The 12,954-nt window shown below is 32.0% G+C and overlaps 1 protein-coding gene and 1 long non-coding RNA gene across 2 annotated transcripts; both read right to left on the minus strand.

The window, feature by feature from the left end:
* Nucleotides 1–3,758: 3,758 nt before the first annotated feature.
* Nucleotides 3,759–5,749, minus strand: LOC127700704 (uncharacterized). The gene is made up of 3 exons (XR_007981694.1): nucleotides 5,503–5,749; nucleotides 4,588–4,680; nucleotides 3,759–3,796 (listed from the first exon to the last, which is right to left on the minus strand). It is a non-coding gene; the product is annotated as an uncharacterized LOC127700704 (long non-coding RNA).
* A 326-nt stretch (nucleotides 5,750–6,075) lies between these two features.
* LOC127701953 (solute carrier family 23 member 2-like) lies at nucleotides 6,076–11,403 on the minus strand. Its single transcript, XM_052205928.1, has 3 exons — nucleotides 11,320–11,403; nucleotides 10,316–10,472; nucleotides 6,076–6,347 (listed from the first exon to the last, which is right to left on the minus strand). The coding sequence occupies exons 1-3, from the start codon at nucleotides 11,389–11,391 to the stop codon at nucleotides 6,076–6,078; spliced, it is 501 nt and encodes a 166-aa protein (XP_052061888.1). The 5' UTR covers nucleotides 11,392–11,403.
* Nucleotides 11,404–12,954: the final 1,551 nt, after the last annotated feature.

Raw genomic sequence — 12,954 nt, forward strand, 5'->3', positions numbered from 1 at the left:
AGTATTGTGCAAAAGAAGATACTTCGTATAAATTGCTTATTTCTTGATCAATTTCAATGGGGTTTTATTCTTGAATTCTTAGGGTTCTTTAATATGCTGAATCTAACCGTGTATTAAGTTTTTGGATTTTGGGCCCCGTTTTTAAATTGGTCCACATTGAGGTCCAAAGGGTCCAAAATTTAACTTTGTTTGATTTCATCAAAAATTGAATTATTGGGGTTCTTTGATATGCCGAATCTAACCGTGTATTTAGATTCTTAATTTTTGGTTCCGTTTTCAAATTGGTCTACATTAAGGTCCAAAGGGTCCAAAATTAAACTTAGTTTGATTTTAACAAAAATTGAATTTTTAGGGTTCTTTGATATGCTGAATCTAAACATGTATTTAGATTTTTGATTATGGGCCCAGTTTTCAAGTTGGTCGGAATCGGGGTCCAAAATTAAACTTTGTTTGATTTCAACAAAAATTGAATATATAGGGTTCTTTGATATGCTGAATCTAACCATGTATTTAGATTTTTGATTTTTGGGCCCCGTTATCAACTTTGTCCACATTGAGGTCAAAAGGGTCCAAAATTAAACTTTGTTTGATTTCATCAAAAATTGAATTCTTGGGGTTCTTTGATATGCTGAATCTAACCATGTATTTAGATTTTGGATATTGGACCATAATAGGTGAATGTCCAATTTAAAATTTTTAAGTTCTTAGACCACATTCATTCTGTGTCAGAAACCTATGCTGTGTCAAATATTTAATCACAATCCAAATTCAGAGCTGTATCAAGCTTGAATGTTGTGTCCATACTTGCCCCAACTGTTCAGTGTTCGACCTCTGCGGTCGTATCAAGCTGCGCCCTGCGGAGCATTTTATTCAGATACTATAAGAAACGTTAAATACATTTGGTGTATGAAATAAATGTAAGGTTTACATGGCTGTCTGGCAGGCTTCATCTGACCTTCTCCTCATTTTCATGGTTCATTGGTCAATGATAGGTTTTGTGATTATGTCAGTTTATCAGATACTATAAACAATAGTGTTGTGGAGTGATTTGTTACGCCAACATTAGAATTAAAACACAAACCCAACTGAATGATCTATCCTTTAATATTCCATATGCATTATTTTACATCATTTAATATCTGTTAACATCTAAACAATAATATAAATGTTCTTGGTTATATATAAATATATATCTCCGTTAACTCCATTGCACGATTTTATAATGATTAAATAACAAAAGAAAAATACAATTGAAGGAGTCAAATTATATTCTTTCAAACGGAGTTACAGGTAAATAAAGAGGAGTCAAAGTTTTGTTACCAATAGGTCAACAATAATTGGTGTCGTGAATGATTGTAAGATGTGCATGTCTGTGTGGCAGGGTTGATATTACCTTGACATCATTTTCATGGTTCATTGGTATGAAATGTTAAGATTTTGTGGTTTGATCTGTTTCTCTGGTACTATATGGTACAAGACCACTATATTTGGTGTATGGAATGATTGTTAGGTGTACATGTCTGTCTGACATGGTTCATCTGACCATGACTTCATTTTAATGGATAATGTTAAGTTTATGTGATAGTTGTAGTAAAACCTTCATATTACAGACTTTCAACATGAATCCAATCATATAAGTAAAATAGGCAAGATATTTCAGCGTGTACACTCTTTTTTAGGATTGCTAGTTTTCCTGTCAAAGGTTGTTGGTTCACTCAATGTACTCCAGTTCCTTAACGATGATATGAGACTCAAACTTTCATTTATTTGTTCATTCTCAATAACTTTACTCTTAAGATTTTATCTTTCAATTGTCATTTATGCTGCACATCTAGCATGTCACAAACAAATGATGCATTAAGAATCTATGAAGATATTTTTTTACAAAGTAATTCTAAAACATGAGAATGGTTGATAGCAAGGACTATCAGCTTGGTTTAATGAGAAGATTCACATGAACATATATTCCAATTGATTTAATTATACCATACTTATCCATTAAATACTAGTAAATGTACTTTTAAAAATAAAAGTATATTAACTGGACAAAATATCAAGAATTAACGAAATAAATTCTATAAAACTTATTAAAAACACTTCCATATAAACTGTGAAAAACTTCTGAAAGGTAAATGCCACATTTTCTTGATTTTCTTTACAGTTATGTTCATTCATATTTCACTGGAAAACATGGTATTTCTTAACAGAAACTTCTTGTTGAGTGTATCTCATTAGCCAAATAAGACATTTGGTCATTTGCGATAGTATAATGTAAGAACATGTCATGACAGTCAACTGAATAATTTCTTATAAATTAAAATAAGGAGATCTGGTTTGATTGCCAATGAAACAACTATCCATCAGAGGCCAAAGGACAAGGTTGTTAATATCTTTAGGCGAACCCATAGCATATAGTAAGGTCTAACAGTTCCCGACATCACAAAATATTTATCAATTCAGAAGAGAAAACCAACGGCCTGATTTTGTGAAAAACATGTTTCTTTCGAAGGTAAAATATTTCATCAAATTTGGCGATAGTTACCTTTTCTTGGTATTGTAGTCCAAATCAAGAGAAAACTTGTATTCCAAAAAAATTTATGTATTTAATATTTTCTTATAGCTTGACATTTTCTAATTTTTTCAATTTTAAGTTATTATAAAAAAAAACAAATTTTAAAGAATGACCTTCTGCTAATCACATATAACAACAGTACATATTTGCAATCTTTTCTTGAAATGGTTGCTAACTGCATTTTAGCAAGGTCTTGTTAATTTCTGGAGGCACTCTTCATGTGGAATAATAAATTGCACCTAGAACACTATCTGCTATCTTTATCTAACGAATAAATTTACAGAGGGATATTTCGTGCAATGACGATTTCATTTCAGGTCTCTTTTCTTCACTTTCTGGGGTTTGCAGTTTATAAATGGAAGATAAGTTACATTTTTTGTTAATATTTTCATAAAATTTACACAAACATAATTGTAATTTTTAGCAACAGTATAAAAACAATATTATGTCAATGTAGGAAAAATATACACTTTTTTGGATTCAGCCCGACATTAAAGTATTTGGTAAACCTCCCCTTCCCCAGTTAGCCTCATACACATTTTTTTTTTATATATTTCTGACATTGACCTGTCACTTGTGTCAAAATTATATATTTTTCAGACAGATCAATGTTTTGGAAAAGTATTACAAATATTACTAGTTAAGGGGGTACCCAACACTTTGACTAAAATAGATTTGGCTCGTGTAATTTTCATAAAATTTAGACAACATATCTATTTTGACCTGTTGACAAACATGAAAATTTCAAGAAGTTTGAACCACACAATTTACAGGAATAATTTCATTGGATATATAGCAGTTTGACAAACACTATTTTTGATCATTAAGACGCTTGATTTTTCTTTACAAATTGTAGGTGATGAAAACGTTCAGAGCTAATTTTAAAGAGTTTACTCCCTTAGGTGTTCTATACCTCCTAAATATAGTATATGCTTTTTATATCTTGAACTACAAGCAAAATAAAATTCTAAAATGTATAATGGTAAAAAGAACACATTCAAAATTTCTCTTTTTTACAACGTCCACAACATGAACAGTTATAAACATTTGGATCAAAGTTAGGAAGTATTGGAATATATTTCAACCATGTTACATGTTTCAGTAATTTTGAAATAGAAAGTATTTCATAAACTGTCACATCTTCTTCATAATCACAATCAGAAATTTCTTCTAAAACTTGATTAGAGGTATGCCACTCTGCTAAACCTCGCTCTAATTTTGACCCTGAAAGAGAGTTACTCAAACAAATGATATTTGGTAAAAAAACAGAAAGAAAATATATGCCTACATTAAAGGTTCGAAAAATTTATGAAATCAAGTTTTTTTTTCACTATATGTAAGCTATCCTTGCATTTAAGCTTATCTTTTGTATATTATCGTATGCATTCGTAAAATGAATTGTGATAGGTCATATATGAGTTTTTTTCTTGTCTAAGATTGCTAGAACACAAAGTAGTCTCAGTTCTTTTGAACCATCGTTTAACTTATTGAATTTATAAATGTTGTTTTACACGTTGCTGTGGTTAATAAGTCCTGCTTTTGCAAAGTACACATACAAGAAATGACGCTGCTGATTAAATAGATACAAGGAATCCATTTGTTTGGATGATTGGGTCTCAAAGGGTTGTTATCATTTTATACTGCATTGTCAAGTATAATAAATTTTATGCTATTATTTTGGTTTCAATAGCATTATTTATAAAGTCTGTTTGTTTTGCTCACATATTGTTGTCAATATAATGGAATTATATACGACTGTCATAGAAGAGAGAGGTTTAGCTAGCTATAAAATCAGGTTTAATCTACCATTTTCTACATAAGGAAATGCCTGTACCAAGTCAGGAATATGACAGTTGTTTTCCATTTATTTGAGCTTTTTGATTTTGCTATTTAATTAAGGACTTTCCGTTTTGATTTTTTCATGGAGTTCGGTATCATTGTTATTTTACATACTATACATCAAATAGGAATTCGCACATTGGGACCCTTAAGCTTTCTATATTGCGCTAAATTACCTGAAATTGTATTGTCTAAGAAGAAAGCGACAAATCCACCAATCATTGGATTTGATAGAATAGTTTGTAGCAGGCGATCTAGGTCTGGTAGGCCTACAAAAATGGAAGAAATTTGTACTATCAGTCGTATAACCATAACAAGTTGATGATAATCATGATGACTGCATATTGCAGTATTGTAGTATTTCAACTTCAGAAAGTTAGTAACTGACTTATTTTGTAGTTTTGATGAGGCTGTTCATATCTTGTAGCACTTCAACTTGTGATTTAATGCTAAAAATTTCCACTTGAAATACGGCTTCTTAGGATAGAATTAAGATATTAAATTGCAGTGGACGGGGACTGAAGACATCGTTGTGTATCGATATACTAAGAGTATTATTTATTTTGGAGTAAAAATTGTCAAAATACACAATAACGGTAAACAACTCAGTAACTAATTCAATTAAAAAAAATCGAATCGCGAGAAAATGTTTGAAAGCTTAAGATGCTGTGTATCTATTGGTTTGATTATTAATATAGTGTATACTAGTTTTTCGTTTATTGTTTTTGTCATAAATCAGACAGTAAGTTTTCTCATTTTAAATGTTTTACACTTTGTCATCCAGGGAGGTCTTTTACAGTTAACTTCCAATACGAGCTTTCCTCAATTGTTAAAAGCCGTAATTAATTGTTTACATTCTATTCCTTTAATCTCTAATGGATAATTTTCTCATTGGTAATCAAACGACATCTTCTTATTTTTTTTATGTATATATCTGAGCTATTTGATAAACATACTTTATGACAAGAATTGGAAAAGTTGCATCAATGGTAAACAAAGTATTCATTTAATGCATACATTTACACAATACCACATCAAATAAACTCATAATAAATACTAGAATTAACAAGTTTATAAAATAAAAATATCACCTGTTGAAAGTGACTCTGGATGTTTCTTTGTCCAATTTGGAACCATTAAGCCAATTAACAAAGATATTCCAATGACAGCTAAATTTCTAGAGGAATTTAAGTCTATATACTGGAGGTTTGACATTACAAGTCCAAGAAATGTTCCAAATGCAACAACAGATATGCCTCCAATGACTGGGTCAGGTATAGTAACAAACACAGCAGTAAGTTTTCCTAACACAGAAAACACTATCAAGATAATTGCAAAAACTTGATTAACTCTTCTACTAGCGACCTATAATAAAAGACATTTTAAAATACAATTATTTTTACTGTATTATTACACGTTAACAACGTTGAAGGCCTCATTTTGAGAGCTCGATAAAGTATTATTACAAAAACTTCAATGTGATATTTTAATTATTCAGCTTTATTTTTTTATATTTTGAAACCAAAATGTCAATAGTGAAAAAAATGAATCATTTTTCATTTTTACTAACAATAATTAATATATATACCTATCATTTACTGTTAACAAAAGTTCACTGATTATTTATGAATGTTTGTGTGTTCTGCTTTTGCAAAGATTTAATTTTAAAGTATCTTACGTACTTTTGTCATTCCAATGGTACCAATATTTCCACCAAATGTTGTTGTAGCATGTCCTGCTCCAAAAAATCCAGCTATCATACTCATGAAGCCCTCAAATGCTATCCCACGATTCACTGCATGGAGTGGTGGTGGAGGAACATGGGACATTTTTGAACATGCGTAGTAATCGGCTATCGAGTCTATAATTGAAGTCAGTGTTGCAGTAACAAATGCCACAAACACACCACCATCAAAACCAATTGATCCAAATTGACCTAGGTTGAGAAAAGTTCGACATTTTAACGCCTTCGTGTATATTTGACAGAAGGAAAATAAAATAATATACTGTCATTGTTTCAGTATATTTTAAAATAGAGGTCAAATATACTAAGATACTGACAGTTTTTCTCCAATGTCAATCAGAAAAGAAGGATAATTACTTCACGCAAGAATGTAGACTGTTTGTCGAAAAACATATCAATAAAATTTGGTCGTATTCCATTTTTTTGTGCATATTTAGAATGTCACAACATTATAGGATTAATGATGTGTCATATTCGTATTTTCTTATTTTTCTAGTATCATTATTATAGTCATGCATCATGTATGGACCATGACGAGATCGGTTATAAATAATGCATATTTTAAGGTTTTTCTTGTCGTAGAACACACCGAGGGGTGTGTTCTACGACAAGAAAAAACTTAAAATATGCATTATCTGACTTATATACCGTCGAAAAATATTCTGTTTTTTACGATTTTCCAGAAATTTATATCCTATTTTACAGATCATTAAAGTGGGAGGAGATTCTGCTCAAATGAGTCTGGTTATAACCACGCCCAACATTTCAATTATAATGTATATGCAAATAAGGTGAAAATAATTCACTAAAATAAAACTCACTAATTAAGATATAAAAGTGTGTAATCATTGTCCAGTTATATTAAAATAAATCCGCATTACGACCATGGATGATATAGATTTGTTAGAGTGGGACCCGATTTTTCTTACGCAAAGTTCGTATTCTAAAGTATGTGAAGAAGAAGAAAGTGATATTCTAAGTTATTTTGATTTAAAACAAAGTGATAATGATTTGGTAATTACCCGTAATCAATTTAGACATGGTCAACCAGAGACAGCAAAATCCCTTCAAAACAAGATTAAGGAATCGGTGCCGAAAAATTAAGTCAAAAAATATAAATGGAATTATAATGTTTTCAATAGTTGGCAAGCCGAGCGCCGTTTACGTCCAATATCAGATAATTTAGGAATTCCTCCGAATTGTTTGGAAAAGGATTTGGTACACATGGACAAAACAGAACTGTCCACTTCGTTAGAATATTTTATTGTCGAGGCCAAAAAAAACGATGGAGGTAAATATCCGTCCAACAGTATTTATGACCTGTTTTCCTCAGTACAGCGATATATTCGTCATCAAAAATCATCTAGTATAAACTTTTTCACGGATCCCGAATTTCTTCGGGCTAGACAAGTGTTAGATGCTGTCATGAAAGAAAGGGCCACTGAAGGTCTCGGTGCAAATACGCGCAAGCAGGCTGATGTGATATCGGTAAATGAAGAAACGGCATTATATGATAAGGGTATCCTTGGCGTTGATAATCCCCAACAACTTCTAGACACGTTGCTTTATTTGTGTGGTTTGCATTTTGCATTAAGGGGAGGCAATGAACACCGACGGCTCAGACTTAATTCTAATCCGCAAGTAACTGGCCCGTTTCAAGATAAGGATGCTAAATTAAGATACCTGTTGTACAAAGAGGACGTTTCAAAAGCTAACGCAGGTGGCCTTAAGCACTTAAAAGTTGCTCCAAAATGTGTCCAAGCATTTGAAAACCCAGAATACAGGAATAAATGTATTATTACAGTATTTGAAAGTACAAGTCACTTTGGTCAGTAGCTTATTATTTATAAATAACTTTTTAAAATGGGGGTGGGGGTGGGGGAAGGGCGCTTATATTTAACGCGTTAAGCCAGATTATTTTTCAACACTTACAAAAAAACAAACCCTGAAAAAATGGTATTCCTAATACGTGATGATGACAATAGAAGAGGGGCGGAAGATACCAGAGGGACATTCAATCTCATAGATCGAAAATTAACTGACAACGTCAATGGTATCCCCCCTCCCCCAAATATAAAATATGAATCCCTCTCTGTGCCGATTTCCTTATAAAGGTATAGAACATGAGACAGTATGAAAATTCAATCGTGTAAAGAATATACAAACAATGTATAGAACTTTTAATAAAAACTTTTAAAAAAAACAAAGGCAGCAGAAAATCGTCTAATGTACATGTAACACATCAAAACACAAAACACAAAACAGACATCCAAAGGTCGCATTAAATTTTCCAATACGAATCCACAGGATTTTATACTGTTTTCTTTAATATATCTTCTCATGCTTGAATATGATAAAATCTGAAATATTTGTTTTAGAAGTGTTTTGAACAGTTTTTCGTGGTTGATCTAATCTAACGTAATGTCCTTTTAATTTACCTATAATTTAAATCATCTTTACATTATTACATTATGTGTGTTTAAAGTAAAATTTTACATTACGTTTTCTGGTATTTCAGTCCAACAAATGGAGGAAAGGATTGTTTTTACCTTACACCTTTAAAACATGTCAAAGATGGACAATGGTATAGCAAAACTCCTATTGGACACAACACTTTACAAGGCACTGTGAAACGGTTGTGCACAAGTATTGGACTAACTGGAAAACGTACAAACCATAGCCTCCGAGCATCAGCAGCTACACGTCTTTATAATGCTGGCATACAAGAACAACATGTGGCCGAAACAACAGGTAATATAATAGTAAAATGAAACGTTATAATTTCTAGTCTTTTGTCTTTAATATTCTTATTTAGCACACACAAAATGGCATGAAAAAAAACACGAAGGTTTTCCTTGTCTGCATGCTATTACCCAATATCTGTTCTTTTTCACTGTTGTTTCAATTGCTTTAATAGAGAACTGATGATTGTAAGAAAAATGTATAATTATCTTTGTACAGAGACATCAGGAAACGTATTAAGATAAAGGATTGTATCTGTCCCGATCACGAATATTTGGGTAATCAGATTTACTATTACTTGCCCGCTCGTCTGTTTGTCCGGCATGCTTGAGTTACTGGTCAAATTTTGAGTTTTATTCCATTTATTGTGGTTTATGAATATGCAGGTCAATAAAAAAGTGCTAACGTAAACACAAAAATAATTATAAGCTATGTATTGCATTCATCGTAATAAAGCAGTAAGAGTTTACAAAAGGACTTCTGCCGATCAACAAATAGAGGCATCGAACATCTTGTATGGATTAAGACCGTCAGATGGAAGTAAGAAGGCAAAACCATCAGCAGCTGCCGGTGCACCAGTTGGTAGTACTTCGGTTGAATGTTCAACAGACGAGAGTGACAAAAAAATGTGACTTGCAACTTTTCTTTTAATTTTTCGCATGTAAAATAAAATGAATAAAATCTGTTAACAAACAGTTACAGCAGTATTTTAATCAGGATAAAATAATGACTTGACACAAGTCATTATTTTAAGCCTTGGAGCACATTTCATTGAAAAATGGTATCGTCCGGGTTGATTCTGCAAAAGAATGACCTATCGTTCAGAAAGAAAATAACTCCATATAGGTATATAAATTCGAATAAACAAGGTTATTTCATATACATAAAAATATTTCACAAGAAAGTTCAACAATATTTTTATACAAGAATTTGGAATAACCAATGTATCGAATGTACCTGATATATTCTGTTTATTTGGTGGGGAAAACGCTTGTTATGATCACCATTTGAACAATTTGTGCATGTTTTGTTATTACAGTTTATGCCTGTTCTATAGCCAGCAAGGGTCATTTATTGTTGCACCGATTTATTCGAAGTGAAATGTTTATTAGTATCTGGCCACTGCTGCATTACATCTTGGTTACCGTGCAAATTACAGAAAGTATGATTTTTAATGGAGGTTACTTAAAATTGTATTACTGTTAACCTGCCTCTGCTACATATTTAAGAGATTACGTTGGAAGAGCCATTAATACAATTATCGTTTTTTTATTCTTTTCACCTTTAACTGCACCACAACTTAGTATTTTTTAAATAAGCAAAAATTCCAAATTGTGTCTTGCTTCTATCCAAGAATTATATGCCATTACTATGGCTGATGTAATAAATCTAAGTACACTGTACGGGTCTGCCCTAACCTGGATATGGGACATAGAACCATGGTGTTTTATTGATGGTACCAATACCATAGTCTGCTCTTGCTTTATACTGTTCACTGTTCGGGTCATCCGAAATAGAATTGGTACTAGTCATGATTCCAGATTCTGTCCAACCAATCATCATTGCCAGAAGAATCTGAATACATAAAATGAATAAGTAACAACGTATTTTTATTGTTTCCACATTAAAGGATATCATGTGCAAGTAATTTCCATTTCAAAGTCAACGCCTTTACAACCCCTTCAATCTAAAAAAGTAAGATTTGATTCTTACAGTTACAGTTTCACGTTAAAACCATGAAATTACGAAAATTTTATTTGATTGATATTGTAGTCATGGAGATAACGTGGATCCATGGATGCTGTATTTCATTGGGAAATATAACAATACTATAGAACACCACGTGATTATTTTCTAACCATGAAATGTAATTATATACGATTGAAACTTAAGAAACAAAACAAAAGCTTGCAGATTTTCCTTTTAAACAAACTTGCATTTACATGGCTTCTGCGAAAGTTAAACGCCTCGCCGGTCTTGTTGTAGCGTACTCGCCTCTAATGTGCAAGGTCCTGGGTTCGATCAACGTATGGTACCGATCAAACCAAAGACTAGAATATTGGTATTCGCCGCTTCCCTGCTAATTCCACAGCATTAAGGAATAAGAGCAAAGTCCCGATGGCTCAGAGTCAGAATAAAGTTACTAACAGTAACTAATGTGAACTAACAGTACAAGTTATAAACCCTACTATGTATGTCGGTCTAGTACAAAGTATGGTTCATATTCAAATCACATTAACATTGTCTCGTTCTGATATGCACTTAACGGCTGTCACTGGACGTTAAACGTAAATCCATCATCATTTCCGATAGTTTCTCTTTGTGAAATTGCTGCTGGGAACGTATTAGAGGGAGGGGTTGAGGACGCGTATATAATTACATATTTGCACGTTTCATCATCCATTGATTAATTATGACTTACAGCTAACACTTGTTGTAACGGGAATCTTATGATGTGACAACCTTGTGATCTAGACCATACTGGTAATGGCATGGCCCATCCTCCTAGATATACCTCTAATATGATACCTATAGCTGCCGTTCTGCAAATACATGATAACTAAATTTAAAATATTACGTTTATAAGATTCTCTTTATCTTTCTGTGTCATTGCAGCTTGTAAGTCAGGTAATACTTATAAAGTTGAGAGACTAAAAACAATATCTGATTCTAATTTATTCATCTTAAAGTGAGCATGAATGAGTATACTGTAATACAACAATACACTTCCTTAACAATTAAAGTAAAAAAAGTTTAAACAACAGTGAACAAACGTTTTTTAATGCCACCAAAGAAAAGAATATCATTTTGTTGAAAAGCTTTATTCTCCGTTGTGATCCGTGGCAGTGAAAAATATCTATAAGGTTTCAGCAGCACCACTTACATGGCTGATATGCCCAAATGAGCGTCGCAGAGACCTGTGGCAATTGTGTTGAATTCTATTCCAATAAGAAGCAATGTTGGAATAACTGTTATTGGACCTATAAATTTTAACAGTAATCCGACCAGTCCCGTCAATCCTATTAAACAATGTAACAATCCTGCAAATATAAGACTTCCTTGGAGCTGCAAATACAATATGTAATGGTTGATTAAATTAAGGTTAATGACAATCAACAGCTGCATCATATTATATAATTATTTAAAACACCATGTGTACTTTAGAAAAGTTATTTATAGTATACCTAAACAAATAAACTTATTAATTAATGCATTAATTAATTATGAATGGTCAAAATCTAAATAAAAAATAAAGAAATACATCCATAATTAATATTCGACAAAAAATGAGGAAATTGAACAGTTAAATATATCAAGAAATCTCTATCTGAACATTACTTTTGACCGTTTTTTATTTAATTATTTGAAATATCAATTTTGTATGTGACTTTTGTCTAAAATATCAGTCTACAACGAAAACAGATAATTCCATATTACCGTCTGTAATCTTGGGTATATGTAATCTGAGCGTAACCTTTCAAGATCAAATGTATCATTCCCCATTGTAAACAACCTCTCTGTGAAAAAGAAATATGTGATAAACGTTATCCATATAAGATATTTACAGTGTTTTTTTTTTATAAATAATTGAAACATTTCTGTGAATTGATTGAAATCTACAAGGAAGTTTCGAGATTTACCTTTACCTTTTGCTTTTACACAAGAAGGGTTTGGGTTTTTTGTTTGTTGTGGTAAGTTTTGTTTTGCTTTACATTGTAGATCTTCCATTGATACGGTATTTTTTGGTAAATTTACTATTAGCCAAATGTTGAATTATATGAAACACTAAGATTTTGTTTCCCCGGGAATAGATGGCCTGATCTAGATTTGGTACTATTCTTTATTTATTTTTTTCGTTTTCAATGCCTTCCATGTCATTTTTTAAATTAGCTTTCCATTGTTTTGATTGGATAGTCACTGATGATTTTAATGCAGATGAAACATGCGTTTGGCGTTTTAAATATTAGCCTGCTTTCTTTGATGAGCTTTTACAACCACTGAGTCGGTTCCATTGTTGGTAGACGTTCCGTCCCAAAAGGTACCAGCAACGTAGCAG

Source organism: Mytilus californianus, unplaced genomic scaffold (genome assembly GCF_021869535.1).
Source record: "Mytilus californianus isolate M0D057914Y unplaced genomic scaffold, xbMytCali1.0.p SCAF_5, whole genome shotgun sequence".
NCBI lineage: Eukaryota > Metazoa > Mollusca > Bivalvia > Mytilida > Mytilidae > Mytilus > Mytilus californianus.